At 46.1% G+C, this 24,559-nt stretch overlaps 1 protein-coding gene across 1 annotated transcript in view; it reads left to right on the forward strand.

Moving 5' to 3' along the window:
- muc2.1 (mucin 2.1) overlaps window positions 1-24,559 on the forward strand; it is a gene marked incomplete at its 5' end in the record, with an annotated part of 84,157 nt that overhangs the window by 32,007 nt on the left and 27,591 nt on the right. The window contains 25 exons of the mRNA XM_080772087.1: window positions 749-843; window positions 1,767-1,893; window positions 3,332-3,605; window positions 3,738-3,790; window positions 4,553-4,656; window positions 6,027-6,178; window positions 8,088-8,229; window positions 9,081-9,191; window positions 10,673-10,858; window positions 12,022-12,261; window positions 14,079-14,235; window positions 15,330-15,455; window positions 17,582-18,254; window positions 18,317-18,525; window positions 19,028-19,362; window positions 19,416-19,554; window positions 19,898-20,092; window positions 20,249-20,583; window positions 20,637-20,817; window positions 20,909-21,088; window positions 21,914-22,287; window positions 22,341-22,563; window positions 23,081-23,173; window positions 23,582-24,237; window positions 24,291-24,513. Of these exons, the coding sequence (XP_080628213.1) occupies window positions 749-843; window positions 1,767-1,893; window positions 3,332-3,605; window positions 3,738-3,790; window positions 4,553-4,656; window positions 6,027-6,178; window positions 8,088-8,229; window positions 9,081-9,191; window positions 10,673-10,858; window positions 12,022-12,261; window positions 14,079-14,235; window positions 15,330-15,455; window positions 17,582-18,254; window positions 18,317-18,525; window positions 19,028-19,362; window positions 19,416-19,554; window positions 19,898-20,092; window positions 20,249-20,583; window positions 20,637-20,817; window positions 20,909-21,088; window positions 21,914-22,287; window positions 22,341-22,563; window positions 23,081-23,173; window positions 23,582-24,237; window positions 24,291-24,513 (5,583 nt within the window). The remainder of the gene's footprint in view (window positions 1-748; window positions 844-1,766; window positions 1,894-3,331; window positions 3,606-3,737; window positions 3,791-4,552; window positions 4,657-6,026; window positions 6,179-8,087; window positions 8,230-9,080; window positions 9,192-10,672; window positions 10,859-12,021; window positions 12,262-14,078; window positions 14,236-15,329; window positions 15,456-17,581; window positions 18,255-18,316; window positions 18,526-19,027; window positions 19,363-19,415; window positions 19,555-19,897; window positions 20,093-20,248; window positions 20,584-20,636; window positions 20,818-20,908; window positions 21,089-21,913; window positions 22,288-22,340; window positions 22,564-23,080; window positions 23,174-23,581; window positions 24,238-24,290; window positions 24,514-24,559) is intronic.

Here is a 24,559-nt window from a genome sequence, read left to right on the forward strand (position 1 = left end):
CATTACATTCACCCATTCACACACCTTTACATAGATTGTGCATTAGGCTACATTCACACACACATTCACACACCTTTACATAGATTGTTGCATTACATTCACCCATTCACACACCTTTACATAGATTGTTGCATTACATTCACCCATTCACACACCTTTACATAGAGTGTGCATTACATTCACCCATTCACACACCTTTACATAGACTGTGCATTACATTCACCCATTCACACACCTTTACATAGATTGTTGCATTACATTCACCCATTCACACACCTTTACATAGAGTGTGCATTACATTCACCCATTCACACACCTTTACATAGACTGTGCATTACATTCACCCATTCACACACCTTTACATAGACTGTGCATTACATTCACCCATTCACACACCTTTACATAGATTGTTGCATTACATTCACCCATTCACACACCTTTACATAGATTGTTGCATTACATTCACCCATTCATAGACCGATTGCGGCGGAAGCCATGCAAGCACATCGGGAGCAATTTGGGGTTCAGTGTCTTTGCCCAAGGACACTTTGACATGTAGACAGGAGGTACACACGTAAACAATTTAATGAAACAATGTGGTCGCAACGCAGCATCACAGGAACTCAAAACAAAAAGGCTAAAATACGTCTGTCTGTCTGTCTGTCTGTCTGTCTGTCTGTCTGTCTGTCTGTCTGTCTGTCTGTCTGTCTGTCTGTGTGTCTGTCTGTCTGTCTGTTCGCCCCCTCAGAGAAGTATGCTCATCACTGGTGCTCCTTGCTCAGAAAGCCCAACAGCACGCTGTCTCAGTGCCACGCCACAGTGGACCCCGACTCCTACTACAAGGTACCGTTCAGGGTCAGGGTTAGGGTCAGGGCCACAGTGGACCCTGACTCCTACTACAAGGTACCGTTCAGCTCAGGGTTAGGGTCAGGGCCACAGTGGACCCTGACTCCTACTACAAGGTACCGTTCAGCTCAGGGTTAGGGTCAGGGCCACAGTGGACCCTGACTCCTACTACAAGGTACCGTTCAGCTCAGGGTTAGGGTTAGGGTCAGGGTGGACCCCGACTCCTACTACAAGGTACCGTTCAGCTCAGGGTTAGGGTTAGGGTCAGGGTGGACCCTGACTCCTACCACAAGGTACCGTTCAGCTCAGGGTTAGGGTTAGGGTCAGGGTGGACCCTGACTCCTACTACAAGGTACCGTTCAGCTCAGGGTCAGGGTCAGGGTCAGGGTTAGGGTTAGGGTCAGGGTTAGGGTTAGGGTCAGGGCCACCACGGTGGACCCTGACTCCTACTACAAGGTACCGTTCAGCTCGCTGTCGCACTGTGGTTTTCTATTTTAGTTTTAGTCATATTGGCTGTATTTTGCGTGTCTTAAGTACCAGGTCTTATTCCCTAACTTAAGTACCAGGTCTTATTCCCTAACTTGAGTAAACTAAAGACCTGGAGGCGTGATCAATGCCATTTGGCAATTCTGACAGCCAATCTAGCGCATTGTTGCTGCTTTACACACAATTGCACTTTTCAGCTCCCCTTCTCACCGACAATAAAACACTAATGTTTTTCTTTTTAGACACCATTTATTTCATTCCGATTAGCAGTTTCAATTTTATGTGAAACTAAAAAAATATATATATATACGTTTTTCTTTTTTCTTTTTTTTGAGGGGCCCCTGGTGCCCAAGGGCCCCTGGGCACGTGCCCAAAGTGCCCATATGGTAGATCCGGCCCTGCGCATCCTGTAAAGTCTGTTGTGTTCTGTCCAGCGCTGCGTCTACGCCTCCTGTAACTGTGAGAGGAGCGAGTCCTGCCTGTGCGCCGTGTTCTCCTCCTACGTCCGAGCCTGTGCGTCTAAAGGAGTGTTCCTGACCGGGTGGAGAGACCAAGTGTGCGGTAAGGATCTGAAGCTACAGTAAGGATACACTAAGGATCTGAAGCTACAGTAAGGATACACTAAGGATCTGAAGCTATTAGCTATTAGCCAGGCTAAACCAGGGGGGGCAGTGAAGCCAATAGTGTCTGAAGCCAGTAGGAAATCCTTGACTTCCTGAAAATTCATATAATGGCCCAAAAAAACCCCCCATAGCTCCATAGAGGCCCATGTATTTGGGCCCAACTTCACCTAGACTGTATTACCTTAATAAACATGGCCATGAATACTTTCTGCTTCCAGTCACTAGTTTAAAGTCTCATTTCTCATGTCATAATATTCTTTTTGGAAAACTATGGTCCCATTTATAAATAAAATGACCATAAAGTCGAGTATGTTCTGAGGGGCGTGGCTACCGTTGCAGTCTATGATCACAGGGCATTTTTTTTAAGCAAAAGGCCGATGCACACCTCGGAAGTCTATAGTGACAGGTGGGCGTAGGGCAATAAAGCACATACTTAAAAAGGTTATCTTTGAAAGACAAAGAAGGGTCCCGAACACTGCCAGAAACTTGCCAAAAATGTTGCTCTTTATTGGTCAACGTTTCGGTCTATTCGACCTCCATCAGGACAGACAACTGTCCTGAAATAGACCCTTCTTTGTTCTTCAAAGACAACCTTTTATGATCGCAGGACGGACATGGCTCAAAGTACTCTGAATACTCTCGTCCGTCTCTGCCCGAGAGGGACCAGATGGGAGCAGCAGGAGGAGGAGGAGGAGGAACTCACTGCTGCCCCCAGCTGGCGGAGTGAGGTTATAGGTGCCAACCCCCCCTAAACACGGGACCTTTAACCCTTTCTGACCTGAGATCAGACTCTAAAGATGTCTGTTTGAAAATGACAGTTTTCTGAAAAAGCTATGTTTACTATATGTCAGTCGTAATGAAATGCATTTTCTCCCATAGGATTTTCTTTAAGTATTCATTTAAAGACGGTGTTCATTGTCATGATTTGGTCACGATCCGAGTTGGCTTTGTCCGCGGCGTAACCGTCTTTAAATAAATACTTAAAGAAAATCCTAGTGGAGAAAATGCACTGCATTTCATTTCCTGGGCCACTCGTCGTTCTGAAAGGGGGAGGGACTGCGACGCTCTATAGCCACAATCCACAATGTTTAGCACATAAACATTGTGGATTGTACACACAGATAATACAGATATACATACAGATAAGATTTTCTGAAAAAGCTATGTTTCTATAAGTCAGTCGTTCTTCGATTTTTTCCAAAAATAGCAGACCTACAAGCTCGTAGCGCGCCACTCGGTGGCGCGCTACGAGCTTGTAGATCTGCTATTTTTCAATAGCTTAAAGCACAACATAATGCTATAACACAAAAATGGGTTCCCCGCTCAAAATGGGTTAACCCTTTCATTGTGCATCCCCATCCATTCCAAAACAACAGACAAGTACACGCGGACCTGCGCCGCGTCCCAGACCTTCTCCTACCAGCTGCGACGCTGCGAGCAGAGCTGCCGCTCTCTGGCCGCCTCCTCCTCGGAGCAGCAGAGCAGCCGCCGCTGCTCCGACGGCTTCCTCCCGGTGGACGGCTGCTCCTGCGCCGAGGGCCAGTTCCTGGACGACCGGGGCGCGTGCGTCCCCGAGGCCAGGTGTCCCTGCTTCCACCACGACGTCCGCGTCAAGCCCGGGAAATCCATCAGCGTCAAGGAGGAGCACTGGTGAGTTATTTTATCTACTAGCCCTTACCCGTTGTGAGATATTATATACTTACTTGACACAGCGGCTCAGATTTCCTTCAACTCAACGTCATTGTTTTCTCACGTTTCTGCCAACCATATCTCTGTCTCCAGCGTGTGCACCAACGGAAAGCTGCACTGCCGCTCGTGGAGATCTCGTTCCTCAAGTGAGTCTCCATATTATAGCAGATCTACAAGCCCATATCATAGCAGATCTACAAGTCCATATCATAGCAGATCTACAAGTCCATATCATAGCAGATCTACAAGCTCACATAGCTATATAGCGCGTCCCGGCGCATATTCATAATATAGTTTACACATCGAATGACTTCAGATGACAGGAACTGTAACCTGTGTGTGTGTGTGTGTGTGTGTGTGTGTGTGTGTGTGTGTGTGTGTTTAGGTTTAGGTTTATTTAGGTTTATTTATTTAGCATATAGTACAAAAAATAGACAATAACATATCAAAGAACAAAAATATAATGCAAGGAAAGGAAGAAGCCAGAAGGCTTATATGGAATCCTTTCCTGAAGGAAGAGAGGTCATTGGTTTAAAAAGTTAAAAGTTCATAAAGAACAGTACATAAATCTACAAGTTGTCAAAGGGGGGGGCAGCTGTGCAGTTAAGAAAAAATAAAAACACAGACTGCACAGAAAACAGAAATAAATAAATAAATGTGTGTGTGTGTGTGTGTGTGTGTGTGTGTGTGTGTGTGTGTGTGTGTGTGTGTGTGTGTGTGTGTGTGTGTGTGTGTGTGTGTGTGTGTGTGTGTGTGTGTGTGTGTGTGTGTGTGTGTGTGTGTGTGTGTGTGTGTGTGTGTGTGTGTGTGTGTGTGTGTGTGTGTGTGTGTGCGTGTGTGTCTGTGTGTGTGTGTGTGTGTGTGTGTGTGTGTGTGTGTGTGTGTGTGTGTGTGCGTGTGCGTCCCAGCCTGTCCCTCTCCCAAGGTCTTCTTCAACTGCTCCACGGCGCTCGGTGGAGATGTGGGTCCACAGTGTTCTCCTAGCTGCACCAACCTGGACACCGACCAGTGTGTGAGTGTCACAGTCTATTCATGGTCCAGACCAGTGTGTGAGTGTCAGGGTCTATTCATGGTCCGGACCAGTGTGTGAGTGTCACAGTCTATTCATGGTCCAGACCAGTGTGTGAGTGTCACGGTCTATTCATGGTCCAGACCAGTGTGTGAGTGTCACAGTCTATTCATGGTCCGGACCAGTGTGTGAGTGTCAAGGTTCTATTCATGGTCCAGACCAGTGTGTGAGTGTCAGGGTCTATTCATGGTCCGGACCAGTGTGTGAGTGTCAAGGTTCTATTCATGGTCCAGACCAGTGTGTGAGTGTCAGGGTCTATTCATGGTCCGGACCAGTGTGTGAGTGTCAAGGTTCTATTCATGGTCCAGACCAGTGTGTGAGTGTCAGGGTCTATTCATGGTCCGGACCAGTGTGTGAGTGTCAAGGTTCTATTCATGGTCCAGACCAGTGTGTGAGTGTCAGGGTCTATTCATGGTCCGGACCAGTGTGTGAGTGTCACAGTCTATTCAAGGTGGTGGTCAGTAAAAACACTCGGGACGCCCAGAGAGATCAGGGGCTGAGATCCCATAAGAGGAGCACTTTTTGAACAAAAATAGCGAAAAAATTGCAGATCTACGTATAAGGTTAAAGGACAACCTTAGTTTTTTTCAACCAAGGTTCATGTTTTAGGTTGTTATTAGAGAAACTAAAAGGTGAGAGTTCATTTTCTTTCATTTGCTGCTTTCTTTAGTTTTGGGGATTTTAGCTGTTTTTGACAGGGGGGGGGCGGGGGCATTCGAGCATGGGGCTAAATATGTACTGTTTTACTAAATAATATGGCGATTTATTTATTTATTAACCCATTCTGGGCGGGAACCCCTATTGGTATCTTACCCCCTCAGGCCGGGCACCCATATTTGGGTTCTGTACAGTATGTACAGTATTCAAAAATGTAAAATTTTAAACCCCAATAAATTACATCTGGCCACAAAAGATCACAGGATCTACTGAATGTGACAAACTGACATATTGAGCCTATACACACAGTATAAGCCTTCCCCCCAATAGGCTACCTTTAAATTCAGTAGATCCTGTGATCTTCTGTGGCCAGATGTAATTTCCTGGGGGTTTATTAAGACTATTGTAAATAATACAAAAATAAATCACCATAAAATATTTAGCCCCATGCTCGAATGCCCCCTGTCAAAAAGAGCTAAAATCCCTAAAACGAAAGAAAGCAGCAAATGAAAAACACTCATCTTTTACTTTCTCTAATAACAACCTAAAACATGAACCTTTGTTGAAAAAACTAAAGTTGTCCTTTAAGTAACGTAACTTAACGTATGGAGTGTTCAGGTGACATAACGGTGTTCCTGTCCGTGTGTCTCTGCCAGTTCTCTGCAGAGTGCGAGTCGGGCTGCCAGTGTCCCCGTGGTCTAGTGGAGGACGGCCGAGGACACTGTGTCCCCCCGGGACTGTGTCCCTGTCAGCACCAGGGACTCAGCTACGCCCTGGGGAAGAAGATCCGGTACCAGTGCAACACATGGTATGGGCTCGCTTTAAGATCCGGTACCAGTCAGTACAACACATGGTATGGGCTGGCTTTAACATCCGGTACCAGCTGTACAACACATGGTATGGGCTCACTTTAACATCCGGTACCAGTACAACACATGGTATGGGCTGGCTTTAACATCCGGTACCAGTACAACACATGGTATGGGCTGGCTTTAACATCCGGTACCAGTCAGTACAACACATGTTATGGGCTGGCTTTAACATCCGGTACCAGTACAACACATGGTATGGGCTGGCTTTAACATCCGGTACCAGTACAACACATGGTATGGGCTGGCTTTAACATCCGGTACCAGTCAGTGCAACACATGGTATGGGCTGGCTTTAACATCCGGTACCAGTACAACACATGGTATGGGCTGGCTTTAACATCCGGTACCAGTCAGTGCAACACATGGTATGGGCTGGCTTTAACATCCGGTACCAGCTGTACAACACATGGTATGGGCTGGCTTTAAGATCCGGTACCAGCTGTGCAACACATGGTATGGGCTGGCTTTAACATCCGGTACCAGCTGTGCAACACATGGTATGGGCTGGCTTTAACATCCGGTACCAGTACAACACATGGTATGGGCTGGCTTTAACATCCGGTACCAGTACAACACATGGTATGGGCTGGCTTTAACATCCGGTACCAGTACAACACATGGTATGGGCTGGCTTTAACATCCGGTACCAGTACAACACATGGTATGGGCTGGCTTTAACATCCGGTACCAGTCAGTACAACACATGGTATGGGCTGGCTTTAACATCCGGTACCAGTCAGTACAACACATGGTATGGGCTGGCTTTAACATCCGGTACCAGTGCAACACATGGTATGGGCTGGCTTTAACATCCGGTACCAGTACAACACATGGTATGGGCTGGCTTTAACATCCGGTACCAGTACAACACATGGTATGGGCTGGCTTTAACATCCGGTACCAGTACAACACATGGTATGGGCTGGCTTTAACATCCGGTACCAGTCAGTACAACACATGGTATGGGCTGGCTTTAACATCCGGTACCAGTCAGTACAACACATGGTATGGGCTGGCTTTAACATCCGGTACCAGTCAGTACAACACATGGTATGGGCTGGCTTTAACATCCGGTACCAGTCAGTACAACACATGGTATGGGCTGGCTTTAACATCCGGTACCAGTACAACACATGGTATGGGCTGGCTTTAACATCCGGTACCAGTCAGTACAACACATGGTATGGGCTGGCTTTAACATCCGGTACCAGTGCAACACATGGTATGGGCTCGCTTTTTTGAAGCTGGGCTGTCCAATGCATTTCTGCCTATACTTCCGGTCCAGGACTTGTACCAGTCGCGAGTCCCCACTCTCAATAGAAGTCTATGTAGGAGAGCCGCCATTGTCTATATCTAAGGCTCTGCGTGTAGGTTCTAATGGGACACACTTATAAAAACAACACCTACGTAGGTACACGTAGGCTAGGGATTTCACTTCTAGTGATTTCTACTAGTTGACTAGTTGCCTATAGTTTACTAGTAGACTAGTTGCTTAAAGTCCTAATGTACAGTAGGCTGCTTCTAATGGGACACAATTATACACACAAGACTTATTGGTACATGTAGGCTGCTTCTAAGGGGATACAGTAATGCCATACCTGGTGCAGTATGCTTGTTTTAATGAAATCTCAACGGGAAAAATGTATTGGTAGGACGATGGAACCATAAAATGCCCGCCACTGCTAAAGCGTTCCCATGATTGTGAAGTAGTTATTAGTTACTAAATGTTTCACTGTGTGTGACTGTGTGTGTGTGTGTGTGTGTGTGTGTGTGTGTGTGACTGTGTGTGTGTGTGTGTGTGTGTGCGTGTGTGTGCATGTGTGTGTGTGTGCATGCTCCTTGCAGCGTGTGCCGAGGCAGAGGGAAGTGGGAGTGCACGCAGAACAAGTGCCCAGCAACGTGCACTATCTATGGAACAGGACATCACAGCACCTTCGACCAGCAGACCTACGACTTCCAGGGGAAATGTAGCTATGTCGCTGTCCAGGTACATTGAAATGTAGCTATGTTGCTGTCCTGGTACATTGAAATGTAGCCATGTTGTGTCCTGGTACATTATAATGTAGCTATGTTGTGTCCAGGTACATTTAAATGTAGCCATGTTGCTGTCCAGGTACATTTAAATGTAGCTATGTCGCTGTCCAGGTACATTATAATGTAGCTATGTTGTGTCCAGGTACATTATAATGTAGCCATGTTGTTGTCCAGGTACATTATAATGTAGCTATGTTGTGTCCAGATACATTATAATGTAGCCATGTTGTGTCCAGATACATTGAAATGTAGCTATGTTGTGTCCAGATACATTGAAATGTAGCCATGTTGCTGTCCTGGTACATTTAAATGTAGCCATGTTGCTGTCCTGGTACATTTAAATGTAGCCATGTTGCTGTCCTGGTACATTTAAATGTAGCCATGTTGCTGTCCAGATACATTTAAATGTAGCCATGTTGCTGTCCAGATACATTTAAATGTAGCCATGTTGTTGTCCAGTTGCATTGTATTTTTTTTTAATACTGTTTTTATTAGGCTTTTTTTGTATGACAATTTCAGATTAGACAATGATAATAAGTAATTCAGTTAAATAAAAAATGAAAAAAATAACAGGCAATGTAAATGTTCCACATACAGTATAATAAAAAAGACATAAGTGTGAAAAAACAAAAAACTGTTAAACAATGACAAGTGTGAACAGACAAACAAAACAGGACAGACACTCTTGCTCTCAAACTTCCAACATGTTGTAAATTAAGTAAGTTAGTTGCATTGTACTTTACCTGTATTTTTGTAACATTATCTGTACGTCTTAATGATCTGCTTCTCACGGAAAAACAACAGAACACGTGTGGCAACAGGACGTCCAAGGACAGCTTCCGGGTCGTCACAGAAAACATGCCGTGCGGAACCACCGGTACCACCTGCTCCAAGGCTGTCCGGGTCCAACTGGGGGTAAGGGTTCTATAGGGTCAGGGTTATATCCCTTATGAAAACATGCTATGTGGGACCGCCTGCTCCAAGGCTGTCCGGATGGGGGTAAGGGGTTAGGCCCTAAACCCCTAACCCCTAACCCCATCCACACATTTATTTACATCACATTTCATCCATACATCTCACAAATCGGTACACACTATCTCCATAGTCCTGTCATCATCGTGTGATTCCCGTGATTTCCGTGAAATGATGCACACGCATTCCCACTAGGCCGCGGAAGAAATGCAACTTAAAAATAAATAAATAAATCTGCCTCATGGTGGCGCTATAACAGGCCAATTCATGTTCTTACCTATAACTGCACCGATCTGTGTACAACTTTGTAGTGCACTCCCGGCCTAGAGGCCAAGGGAAAAACCTTTTTCCTGCATTTTTCAGAGATCCGCACACCGTTTTAAGAGCTCCCGATTTTAGCCATACACATTTCTTTACTTTATGTGTTTATTTGGACAGGACAATGCATATGAACCCATTCTGAACGGGCACCCACCCATTTTGGTGTTAGCATCATGTCATGCTTTAGCTATTGAAAAATAGCAGATCTACAAGCTCATAGCGCGCCACCGAGTGGCGCGCTACGAGCTTGTAGGTCTGCTATTTTTGAAAAATCGAAGAACGACTGACATTTTTAGAATCTGATCTCAGGTCAGAATGGGTTAATCAGACCAGTGTGTTGTCCAGTGGAAACCTCGTATATGAATCTGATCTCAGGTCAGAATGGGATCATCAGACCAGTGTGTTGTCCAGTGGAAACCTCGTATGAATCTGATCTCAGGTCAGAATGGGTTAAATGGAAGTCACATGGACGTAAATACACCGGATGTAGCACAGTGGCTCATTTTCATCTGCAGTCCTCACAGGAAACACAGAACGTTTCTGTAGATTACTCGTACACATTCCATCCATACTGTACATCTCCATACAGTCCTTTGATCAACGCGGATCTGTCTGCTTTCCTATATTATTCCATCCCATTTGAACAAAACGCCTCACATCTTGGATACAGCATGTGATCTCCGTGCAGTTTTGCACGCACCATTCCCACTACAGGCAGAGGAAAACATGCCACTTAAACCTTTTCAAATCAGCCTCATGGTGGCGCTATAACAGGCCAATTCATGTTTTCGCCTACAGTATAACTGCACCGATCTGTGTACAAGTTTGTACACTTTTGCCAAGGAAAGATCTTTGCCCTGCATATCTCTCTCTCTCTCTCTCTCTCTCTCTCTCTCTCTCTCTCTCTCTCTCTCTCTCTCTCTCTATCTCTCTATCTCTATATCTCTCTCTCTCTCTCTGCTTCCTGTCACACTGTCACTGTACTATCCAAATAAAGAAAACCTTTTTTTAATAAATAAAGTTTGTTTGCTCCAGAGAAAAGTGGTGAGTGAAGCTGTCTTAAGGTGGTGATCATTGTGTGTGTGTGTGTGTGTTCCCTCCAGAGGACCGAGGTGAAGCTGTCCAAGGGGACCTACGAGGTGCTGGACCTGGGTCAGGACCACGGCGCTCGCATCAAGCTCAACGTGCGGACCGTCGGACTCTACCTGGTGGTGGACACGGCCGTCGGCCTCTCCGTCATGTGGGACCGCAAGACCACCGTCCACATCGTCCTGCAGCCCAGGCACAGCGTGAGTTACAAAGTTTACATGAGGCCCCTAGGGGGCAGGAGCCTATCTCCTGTTTCTGTAGCCATGAGGCCCATAGGGGCAGGAGCCTATCTCCTGTTTCTGTAGCCATGAGGCCCATAGGGGCAGGAGCCTGTCTCCTGTTTCTGTAGCCATGAGGCCCATAGGGGCAGGAGCCTATCTCCTGTTTCTGTAGCCATGAGGCCCATAGGGGCAGGAGCCTGTCTCCTGTTTCTGTAGCCATGAGGCCCATAGGGGCAGGAGCCCATCTCCTGTTTCTGTAGCCATGAGGCCCATAGGGGCAGGAGCCTATCTCCTGTTTCTGTAGCCATGAGGCCCATAGGGGCAGGAGCCCATCTCCTGTTTCTGTAGCCATGAGGCCCATAGGGGCAGGAGCCTATCTCCTGTTTCTGTAGCCATGAGGCCCATAGGGGCAGGAGCCTATCTCCTGTTTCTGTAGCCATGAGGCCCATAGGGGGCAGGAGCCCATCTCCTGTTTCTGTAGCCATGAGGCCCATAGGGGCAGGAGCCCATCTCCTGTTTCTGTAGCCATGAGGCCCATAGGGGCAGGAGCCTATCTCCTGTTTCTGTAGCCATGAGGCCCATAGGGGCAGGAGCCTGTCTCCTGTTTCTGTAGCCATGAGGCCCATAGGGGCAGGAGCCCATCTCCTGTTTCTGTAGCCATGAGGCCCATAGGGGCAGGAGCCTGTCTCCTGTTTCTGTAGCCATGAGGCCCATAGGGGCAGGAGCCTATCTCCTGTTTCTGTAGCCATGAGGCCCATAGGGGCAGGAGCCCATCTCCTGTTTCTGTAGCCATGAGGCCCATAGGGGCAGGAGCCTGTCTCCTGTTTCTGTAGCCATGAGGCCCATAGGGGGCAGGAGCCTATCTCCTGTTTCTGTAGCCATGAGGCCCATAGGGGCAGGAGCCCATCTCCTGTTTCTGTAGCCATGAGGCCCATAGGGGCAGGAGCCTATCTCCTGTTTCTGTAGCCATGAGGCCCATAGGGGCAGGAGCCTATCTTCTGTTTATATTCATATGTACTGTATGTGTTGTAAAGAGCCTGGTCTGGTCAGTGTGGAGACTAATATATTCACATGTATGTGTTGTAAAGAGCCAGGTCTGGTCTGTGTGGAGACTAATATATCCACATGTATGTGTTCCAAAGGGCCAGGTCTGTGGTCTGTGCGGCGACCTGGACGAGGACGGTCAGAATGACTTCACCACGCGCGGTCAGATGGTGGTCAGCAGCGCTCTGGAGTTCGCCAACAGCTGGAAGGTGTCCAGCTCCTGTCCCGACGCCGCCCTGTGTACGGACGCCTGCGCCGCCAAGCCCGCCCGCAGCGCCTGGTCTAAAGCCCAGTGCAGCATCATCAAAGGGAGGACCTTCAAAGACTGTCACAACAAGGTAGAGAAATAAATCACACCCGTGTGAACCTCTCTCTCTCTCTCTCTCTCAATTCAATTCAAAGGGCTTTATTGGCATGAGAAAACGTACGTTTACATTGCCAAAGCAGAAAGAACAATACAACAGAATACAGAATCTTCAATAGATCAACTTTCTATGTACCAAGATGACTCGATGCAGGTATAGTGCAGGAATATGCACAATGATTAGTCTTTAGGGTGGTTGTGTTCCATTGAGTTTGAGTTTGAATCTTTATTTCGGTCATTTCGGTCAGGTTTAAGGAATTTACATAGCTTAGTCTACATTACCTAGTCAACGCAGTCAAGGAATTTACATAGCTTAGTCTACATTACCTAGTCAACGCAGTGACCATTAGCAGGCAACAGAGCAGCACTATCCCTCTCTCTGTTTCTGGCGCCCCCTACTGGTACTAATAAGTCATATACTGGTGCTCAGGTACAAGGGCGTTGCTGGTTGTAGGAGTGGTTGCACCACTCAGAAAATGGAGAAAAAAAGATTTAGTTTTATTTAGCTATAATCTTTTATATTACATTTCATGTTACAATGTCTACAATTATACATATCAATCGCACTTGTTTATGTTATTGTATGTATTTATTGATATACTCCCAGTGTTACAAACTAATATAAATTAAAATACAGTAAACAAAAACATTATCACACAAACCCTGTGGGCTCCCCCAGAGTCAGTGTCCAAGTGTCCTTGAGCAAGACTCTGAACCCCTAATTGCTCCCCGATGTGCTGGTTGGTGCCTTGCATGGCTTCCACCGCCATCGGCGTGTGAAATTTGTCAATGTGTGTGTGGATGGGTGAATGTAATGCACAATCTATGTTAAAGGTGTGTGAATTAAGCAATATTACACGAGAGGGTGTGGGTTAACGTGATTATTGCCACGACAGGGATGCGGTGAGGAACGAGACGAAGTCGAGTCCCGCAAGCATCACTGAAGTGGCAATACTCACGTTAAACCACACCCTCAAGTGTAATATTGCAATTAGACAACAGTTACCCTTAAAACTATTTTTAGTCACTACGACCACAAATGTCCCAAGAAACTAGCTAGCCTAGCCACCGAGTTTGCTAGCGCTCTGGGAAAACGGAGCAGCTGAATTATTTGTTTTGATTAGGTGGTGAATGGTGCTGGTTTGAACTCAACCAATCAGAATGCTTCCTCGAAACGACCTGTGGTATAATGTGTGTGTGAATGTGTGAATGTAATGCACAATCTATGTAAAGCGCCTTGGATAAAGGCGCTATATAAATGCACCATTTACCACTGGGCGGCTGTGGCTCAGGAGGTAGAGCAGGTCGTCCAATGATCCATGGGTCGGCGGTTCGAATCCCGGCTCCTCCTCCTGTCTACAGGGTACATGTCAAAGTGTCCTTGGGCAAAGACACTGAACCCCAAATTGCTCCCAATGTGCTGGTTGGTACCTTGCATGGCTTCCGCCGCAATCGGTGTATGAATGTGTGTGTGAATGGGTGAATGTAATGCACAATCTATGTAAAAAGGCGCCATATATGAATGCACCCATTCACCACGCATCGCCAGGTATGGGGTAGAGTGCCTGGATGGGAACCGCAAGGTTGCCAGTTCAAACCCGGGCTCCCCCAGAGTTACTGTCGAAGTGTCCTTGAGCAAGACACTGAACCCCTAATTGCTCCCGATGTGCTAGTTGGTGCCTTGCATGGTTTCCGCTGCCATCGGTGTATGAATGGGTGAATGTAATGCACAATCTATGTAAAAAGGCGCCATATATGAATGCACCCATTCACCGCGCATCGCCACGACAGGTGGATCCCATCCCGTTCTACGAGAGCTGCGTGAGCGACTCGTGTGCGTGCGACAGCGGCGGCGACTGCGAGTGCTTCTGCACGTCCGTGGCGGCCTACGCCCAGGCCTGCACCAGGGCGGGCACCTGTGTGGCGTGGAGGACGCCGTTAGTCTGTCGTAAGTATAACACCTGTGTGGCGTGAAGGACGTCTGTCGTAAGTAACACACCTGTGTGGCGTGGCGGACGCCGTTGGTCTGTCGTAAGTAACCTTAAAGACGGAGTGATTTTTTTCCCACCCTAAAACATGATCATCAGGTCTTATTGTTATATAATAAGGAGGTATATTTTTTTTCAAAAAAAGTGTACAGTATTAGTGTTAAAATGTTGTTTTTATATGTGGGCACGCCCACCAGTTCATTAAGTATGCCTGGTTTGCCTGGTGGGTGGTGATGGGTGGTGATCCACCTGAACTGAAGCCACACCCACAGCTGTAGTTGTGGGGAGGGGGGGAGGGGCTGATAGTGTGATGTCACTATCACTGTTTATTTAAAAGGCCCGTTTGACTGTCAAGGGTTCAGCCTCCAGGAAGAAACCCTAAATACAAAGTTAATACACCGTTGCACATTAAAAACGACTCCAGGGTGTCTAATGAAGTACTGTCACCTCACATAGACACATGAAAAATACAAAGATTGTGGCACTCCATCTTTAATTAGACCTGACCTGTGTGGCATGGCGGACCCCGTTAGTCTGTCCTAACTAACCTTAACCCATTCAGACCTGAGACCAGATTCCTATAAAACGTCTTCTAAATCATGACAGTTTTCTGAAAAGCCCATGTAATAATAATAATAATTCATTTTATTTATAACTCACTTTATATTTGAAACAAATCTCAAAGTGCTAAAAAATTAAAATAAGAATAAAACAGTTAAAAACAGCACACAGGGCAGCTTAAGAGTCCGACTGGGCAAATGCCTTACTAAAGAGGAAGGTCTTTAGTCCCTTTTTAAAAAACGTCCACGGACTGTGGCGCTCTCAGGTGGTCGGGGAGGGCGTTCCACAGCCGAGGGGCAGCTGAGCAGAAGGCCCGGTCCCCCCATGGTGCAGAGTTTGGTTCTTGGGTGTTTGAGTGTGTTAGATGTACCGGAGCGGAGGGAGCGGGTGGAGGCTGGGGGTTCAAGGAGTTCCTTTATGCATGTCAGTGCACGGTGCTCAACCTTTTTCATGTCTCTCTCTCTCTCTCTCTCTCTCTCTCTCTCTCTCTCAGCGATCTACTGTGACTACTACAACTCTCCACATGAGTGCGTCTGGCACTACCATCCCTGTCCTTGTTACAAGACCTGCAGGAACCCTCTGGGGATTTGCACCAACACCTCTCTACCAGTACCGGAGGGTAAGAACCCCTTCTGGTCCTCCATCCATCCATCCATCCATCCATCACCAGAGCCTTGGATATCTAGACAGAGTTACGCAAACTGCGTTCACTTCATGGGGCTTCAATCCAATGTCGACAAGTCCTGGACATTATTCAATGTGTTTTTAGAGAAGATAAGCCCTTATTCAATGTGTTTTATAGAAGATAAGCCCTTATTCAATGTGTTTTATAGAAGATAAGCCCTTATTCAATGTGTTTTATAGAAGATAAGCCCTTATTAATGTGTTTTATAGAAGATAAGCCCTTATTAATGTGTTTTATAGAAGATAAGCCCTTATTCAATGTGTTTTAGAGAAGATAAGCCCTTATTCAATGTGTTTTAGAGAAGATAAGCCCTTATTAATGTGTTTTATAGAAGATAAGCCCTTATTCAATGTGTTTTTAGAGAAGATAAGCCCTTATTCAATGTGTTTTTAGAGAAGATAAGCCCTTATTCAATGTGTTTTATAGAAGATAAGCCCTTATTAATGTGTTTTATAGAAGATAAGCCCTTATTAATGTGTTTTATAGAAGATAAGCCCTTATTCAATGTGTTTTTATAGAAGATAAGCCCTTATTCCATGTGTTTTATAGAAGATAAGCCCTTATTCAATGTGTTTTTATAGAAGATAAGCCCTTATTCCATGTGTTTTAGAGAAGATAAGCCCTTATTCAATGTGTTTTTAGAGAAGGTAAGCCATTATTCAATGTGTTTTTAGAGAAGATAAGCCCTTATTCCATGTGTTTTAGAGAAGATAAGCCCTTATTCAATGTGTTTTTAGAGAAGATAAGCCCTTATTCCATGTGTTTTAGAGAAGATAAGCCCTTATTCAATGTGTTTTTAGAGAAGATAAGCCCTTATTCCATGTGTTTTAGAGAAGATAAGCCCTTATTCAATGTGTTTTAGAGAAGATAAGCCCTTATTAATGTGTTTTATAGAAGATAAGCCCTTATTCCATGTGTTTTTATAGAAGATAAGCCCTTATTCAATGTGTTTTATAGAAGATAAGCCCTTATTCAATGTGTTTTATAGAAGATAAGCCCTTATTCAATGTGTTTTATAGAAGATAAGCCCTTATTCAATGTGTTTTATAGAAGATAAGCCCTTATTAATGTGTTTTATAGAAGATAAGCCCTTATTAATGTGTTTTATAGAAGATAAGCCCTTATTAATGTGTTTTATAGAAGATAAGCCCTTATTCCATGTGTTTTATAGAAGATAAGCCCTTATTAATGTGTTTTATAGAAGATAAGCCCTTATTCAATGTGTTTTATAGAAGATAAGCCCTTATTAATGTGTTTTATAGAAGATAAGCCCTTATTAATGTGTTTTATAGAAGATAAGCCCTTATTAATGTGTTTTATAGAAGATAAGCCCTTATTCCATGTGTTTTATAGAAGATAAGCCCTTATTAATGTGTTTTTATAGAAGATAAGCCCTTATTCAATGTGTTTTATAGAAGATAAGCCCTTATTCAATGTGTTTTATAGAAGATAAGCCCTTATTCAATGTGTTTTATAGAAGATAAGCCCTTATTCAATGTGTTTTATAGAAGATAAGCCCTTATTAATGTGTTTTATAGAAGATAAGCCCTTATTCAATGTGTTTTTATAGAAGATAAGCCCTTATTCAATGTGTTTTATAGAAGATAAGCCCTTATTAATGTGTTTTATAGAAGATAAGCCCTTATTCAATGTGTTTTTATAGAAGATAAGCCCTTATTCAATGTGTTTTATAGAAGATAAGCCCTTATTAATGTGTTTTATAGAAGATAAGCCCTTATTAATGTGTTTTATAGAAGATAAGCCCTTATTCAATGTGTTTTATAGAAGATAAGCCCTTATTAATGTGTTTTATAGAAGATAAGCCCTTATTCCATGTGTTTTAGAGAAGATAAGCCCTTATTCAATGTGTTTTATAGAAGATAAGCCCTTATTAATGTGTTTTATAGAAGATAAGCCCTTATTCAATGTGTTTTATAGAAGATAAGCCCTTATTAATGTGTTTTATAGAAGATAAGCCCTTATTCAATGTGTTTTATAGAAGATAAGCCCTTATTAATGTGTTTTATAGAAGCTAAGCCCTTATTCCATGTGTTCTCTAGGCTGCTACCCAGAGTGTCCAGAATCTCTGCCCTTGTTCGACGAGTCGAAGGGGAAGTGCGTGGATTCGTGTGACGGATGCTTCTACAACGGCGTCCAGTATGACGACTATGAGGTCATCTACAACGTGACCGACAACCTGGGGATGTGTTACTATGCCATCTGCATCAACGCCACCGTGACCTTCACCAACCAGTCCTGTGGCACAACTCCACCCACTACAACCACACCACCCACTACAACCACACCACCCATAGGCAGTACTACACCCACATCTACAACCACACCACCCATAGGCAGTTCTACGCCCGGATCTCCAACGACGCCAACTACAGTAACGACGACAACAGGGAGCTCGACCACTACATCTCCAACCGGACCTCCCACCACCACGCCGTGCACAGAGACGTGCGAGTGGTCGGAGTGGTTCGACGTCGACAGCCCCTACGACAGAAGGGACGGAAATGACGACGAAACCTACGAGAACATCAGGAGGAACGGAAAGTCGATCTGCGCAAAGCCCAACGAAACCATCCACGACGTGGAATGCAGAGCGTCGGACTTTCCCTACATGACCCTGGAGGACTTTAAGGCCTACAGCAACCAGAAGGTGGAGTGTGAGGTCGGCCGCGGTCTGATGTGTCTGAGAGAAGAGCAGACGGACGGACAGGTCAGGTGTTACAACTACGTGATCAGAGTGGAATGCTGTGTTCTGTGTTCCGGCACTACGACTGTAGCGCCAAGCACAACCACCAGGTTCACGACCACACCAACTACCGCGGGCAGTTCTACACCCAAGTTCACGACCACACCAACTACCGTAGGCAGTTCTACACCCAAGTTCACGACCACACCAACTACCGTGGGCAGTTCTACACCCAAGTTCACGACCACACCAACTACCGCAGGCAGTTCTACGCCCAAGTTCACGACCACACCAACTACCGTAGGTAGTTCTACACCTGAATATTCAACTACAACTACACCATCAACAACTACAACGACCACAGGTTCTACTACGCCCAAGTCTACAACTACAACTACCATAGGTAGTTCTACACCTGAAACTACAACAACAGGTAGTACAACACCCAAGTACACAACTACACCAACTACCATAGGGAGTTCTACACCTGAATCTTCAACTACAACTAAACCTACACCATCTACAACTACAACAACCACAGGTACTACTACACCCAAGTCTACAACTACAACTACACCAACTACCATAGGGAGTTCTACACCTGAAGCTTCTACTACACCAACACCATCAACAACTACAACAACCACAGGTTCTACTACGCCCAAGTCTACAACTACCATAGGTAGTTCTACACCTGAAACTACAGCTGCTACAACAACAGGTAGTACAACACCCAAGTACACAACTACACCAACTACCATAGGGAGTTCTACGCCCGGATCTACAACGACGCCAACTACAGTAACGACGACAACGGAGAGCTGGACCACCGCATCTCCAACCGGACCTCCCACCGCCACGCCGTGCACAGAGACGTGCGAGTGGTCGGAGTGGTTCGACGTCGACAGCCCCTACGACAGGAGGGACGGCAATGACGACGAAACCTACGAGAACATCAGGAGGAACGGAAAGTCGATCTGCGCAAAGCCCAACGAAACCATCCACGACGTGGAATGCAGAGCGTCGGACTTTCCCTACATGACCCTGGAGGACTTTAAGGCCTACAGCAACCAGAAGGTGGAGTGTGAGGTCGGCCGCGGTCTGATGTGTCTGAGAGAAGAGCAGACGGACGGACAGGTCAGGTGTTACAACTACGTGATCAGAGTGGAATGCTGTGTTCTGTGTTCCAGCACTACGACTGTAGCGCCAAGCACAACCACCAGGTTCACGACCAAACCAACTACCGTAGGCAGTTCTACACCCAAGTTCACGACCACACCAACTACCGTAGGCAGTTCTACACCCAAGTTCACGACCACACCAACTACCGTAGGCAGTTCTACACCCAAGTTCACGACCACACCAACTACCATAGGGAGTTCTACACCTGAATCTTCAACTACAACTACACCATCAACAACTACAATGACCACAGGTTCTACTACGCCCAAGTCCACAACTACCATAGGTAGTTCTACACCTGAAACTACAACAACAGGTAGTACAACTCCCAAGTACACAACTACACCAACTACCATAGGGAGTTCTACACCTGAATCTTCAACTACACCATCAACAACTACAACGACCACAGGTACTACTACACCCAAGTCTACAACTACAACTACCTTAGGTAGTTCTACACCTGAAACTACAGCTTCTACAACAACAGGTAGTACAACACCCAAGTACACAACTACACCAACTACCATAGGGAGTTCTACACCTGAATATTCAACTAAACCTACACCAACAACAACTACAACGACCACAGGTACTACTACGCCCAAGTCTACAACTACAACTACCATAAGTAGTTCTACACCTGAAACTACAACTACACCAACTACAAGCACAACAACAACAGGTAGCACGACTGAGTCTACTACACCAGAAACGGGTCATACTCCACCTACATCTACAACTACACCAACTACCGTAGGCAGTACTACACCCGTATCTGCAGCTATACAAACTACCATAGGTAGTTCTACACCTGCATCTACAACGACGCCAACTACAGTAACCACGACAACAGGGAGCTGGACCACCACATCTCCAACCGGACCTCCCACCACCACGCCGTGCACAGAGACGTGCGAGTGGTCGGAGTGGTTCGACGTCGACAGCCCCTACGACAGGAGGGACGGAAATGACGACGAAACCTACGAGAACATCAGGAGGAACGGAAAGTCGATCTGCGCAAAGCCCAACGAAACCATCCACGACGTGGAATGCAGAGCGTCGGACTTTCCCTACATGACCCTGGAGGACTTTAAGGCCTACAGCAACCAGAAGGTGGAGTGTGAGGTCGGCCGCGGTCTGATGTGTCTGAGAGAAGAGCAGACGGACGGACAGGTCAGGTGTTACAACTACGTGATCAGAGTGGAATGCTGTGTTCTGTGTTCCAGCACTACGACTGTAGCGCCAAGCACAACCACCAGGTTCACGACCACACCAACTACCGTAGGCAGTTCTACACCCAAGTTCACGACCACACCAACTACCGTAGGCAGTTCTACGCCCAAGTTCACAACCACACCAACTACCGTAGGCAGTTCTACACCCAAGTTCACGACCACACCAACTACCGTAGGCAGTTCTACACCTGAATCTTCAACTACACCATCAACAACTACAACGACCACAGGTTCTACTACGCCCAAGTCTACAACTACCATAGGTAGTTCTACACCTGAAACTACAGCTGCTACAACAACAGGTAGTACAACACCCAAGTTCACGACTACACCAACTACCGTAGGCAGTTCTACACCTGAATCTTCAACTACAACTACACCAACAACAACTACAACACCAACGACAACAGGTTCTACTACGCCCAAGTCTACAACTACCGTAGGTAGTTCTACACCTGAAACTACAGCTTCTACAACAACAGGTAGTACAACACCCAAGTACACAACTACACCAACTACCATAGGGAGTTCTACACCTGAATCTTCAACTACAACTACACCAACAACAACTACAACTACCACAGGTACTACTACGCACAAGTCTACAACTACCATAGGTAGTTCTACACCTGGAACTACAACAACAGGTAGTACAACTCCCAAGTACACAACTACACCAACTACCATAGGGAGTTCTACACCTGAATCTTCAACTACAACTAAACCTACACCAACTACAACTACAACAACCACAGGTACTACTACACCCAAGTCTACAACTACAACTTCACCAACTACCATAGGTAGTTCTACACCTGAAACTACAGTTGCTACAACAACAGGTAGTACAACACCCAAGTACACAACTACACCAACTACCATAGGGAGTTCTACACCTGAAACTACAGCTACAACTCCACCAACAACAACTACAACGACCACAGGTAGTACAACTCCCAAGTATACAACTACACCAACTACACCAACTACACCAGGGAGTTCTACACCTGAAACTACAGCTGCTACAACAACAGGTAGTACAACACCCAAGTACACAACTACACCAACTACCATAGGTAGTTCTACACCTGGAACTACAGCTGCTACAACAACAGGTAGTACAACTCCCAAGTACACAACTACACCAACTACCATAGGTAGTTCTACACCTGAAACTACAACAACAGGTAGTACAACTCCCAAGTACACAACTACACCAACTACCGTAGGTAGTACTACACCTACGTCTACAACCACACCACCCATAGGCAGTTCTACGCCCGGATCTCCAACGACGCCAACTACAGTAACGACGACAACGGAGAGCTGGACCACTACATCTCCAACCGGACCTCCCACCACCACGCCGTGCACAGAGACGTGCGAGTGGTCGGAGTGGTTCGACGTCGACAGCCCCTACGACAGGAGGGACGGAAATGACGACGAAACCTACGAGAACATCAGGAGGAACGGAAAGTCGATCTGCGCAAAGCCCAACGAAACCATCCACGACGTGGAATGCAGAGCGTCGGACTTTCCCTACATGACCCTGGAGGACTTTAAGGCCTACAGCAACCAGAAGGTGGAGTGTGAGGTCGGCCGCGGTCTGATGTGTCTGAGAGAAGAGCAGACGGACGGACAGGTCAGGTGTTACAACTACGTGATCAGAGTGGAATGTTGTGTTCTGTGTTCCAGCACTACGACTGTAGCGCCAAGCACAACCACCAGGTTCACGACCACACCAACTACCGTAGGCAGTTCTACACCCAAGTTCACGACCACACCAACTACCGTAGGCAGTTCTACACCCAAGTTCACGACCACACCAACTACCGTAGGCAGTTCTACACCCAAGTTCACGACCACACCAACTACCGTAGGCAGTTCTACACCCAAGTTCACGACTACACCAACTACCGTAGGCAGTTCTACACCTGAATCTTCAACTACAACTAAACCTACACCAACAACAACTACAACGACAACAGGTTCTACTACGCCCAAGTCTACAACTGCAACTACCGTAGGTAGTTCTACACCTGAAACTACAGCTGCTACAACAACAGGTAGTACAACACCCAAGTACACAACTACACCAACTACCATAGGGAGTTCTACACCTGAATCTTCAACTACACCATCTACAACGACCACAGGTACTACTACACCCAAGTCTACAACTACAACTACCTTAGGTAGTTCTACACCTGAAACTACAACAGGTAGTACAACACCCAAGTACACAACTACACCAACTACCATAGGTAGTTCTACACCTGAAACTTCAACTACAACTAAACCTACACCAACAACAACTACAACGACAACAGGTACTACTACGCCCAAGTCCACAACTACCATAGGGAGTTCTACACCTCAAACTACAACAACAGGTAGTACAACTCCCAAGTACACAACTACACCAACTACCATAGGGAGTTCTACACCTGAATCTTCAACTACACCATCAACAACTACAACGACCACAGGTACTACTACACCCAAGTCTACAACTACAACTACCTTAGGTAGTTCTACACCTGAAACTACAACAACAGGTAGTACAACTCCCAAGTACACAACTACACCAACTACCATAGGGAGTTCTACACCTGAATCTTCAACTACAACTAAACCTACACCACCAACAACTACAACGACAACAGGTACTACTACGCCCAAGTCCACAACTACCATAGGGAGTTCTACACCTGAAACTACAACAACAGGTAGTACAACTCCCAAGTACACAACTACACCAACTACCATAGGGAGTTCTACACCTGAATCTTCAACTACACCATCAACAACTACAACGACCACAGGTTCTACTACGCCCAAGTCTACAACTACAACTACCATAGGTAGTTCTACACCTGAAACTACAGCTTCTACAACAATAGGTAGTACAACTCCCAAGTACACAACTACACCAGGGAGTTCTACACCTGAATCTTCAACTACAACTACACCATCAACAACTACAACGACCACAGGTACTACTACGCCCAAGTCTACAACTACAACTACCTTAGGTAGTTCTACACCTGAAACTACAACAACAGGTAGTACAACTCCCAAGTACACAACTACACCAACTACCATAGGTAGTTCTACACCTGAAACTACAACAACAGGTAGTACAACTCCCAAGTACACAACTACACCAACTACCATAGGTAGTACTACACCTACGTCTACAACCACACCACCCATAGGCAGTTCTACGCCCGGATCTCCAACTACGCCAACTACAGTAACAACGACAACAGGGAGCTCGACCACTACATCTCCAACCGGACCTCCCACCACCACACCGTGCACAGAGACGTGCGAGTGGTCGGAGTGGTTCGACGTCGACAGCCCCTACGACAGGAGGGACGGAAATGACGACGAAACCTACGAGAACATCAGGAGGAACGGAAAGTCGATCTGCGCAAAGCCCAACGAAACCATCCACGACGTGGAATGCAGAGCGTCGGACTTTCCCTACATGACCCTGGAGGACTTTAAGGCCTACAGCAACCAGAAGGTGGAGTGTGAGGTCGGCCGCGGTCTGATGTGTCTGAGAGAAGAGCAGACGGACGGACAGGTCAGGTGTTACAACTACGTGATCAGAGTGGAATGTTGTGTTCTGTGTTCCAGCACTACGACTGTAGCGCCAAGCACAACCACCAGGTTCACGACCACACCAACTACCGTAGGCAGTTCTACACCCAAGTTCACGACTACACCAACTACCGTAGGCAGTTCTACACCCACGTTTACGACCACACCAACTACCGTAGGCAGTTCTACACCCAAGTTCACGACCACACCAACTACCGTAGGCAGTTCTACACCCAAGTTCACGACAACACCAACTACCGTAGGCAGTTCTACACCTGAATCTTCAACTACAACTAAACCTACAC

The sequence above is a fragment of the Protomyctophum bolini genome, assembly GCF_963924005.1.
Source record: "Protomyctophum bolini genome assembly, chromosome: 9".
NCBI lineage: Eukaryota > Metazoa > Chordata > Actinopteri > Myctophiformes > Myctophidae > Protomyctophum > Protomyctophum bolini.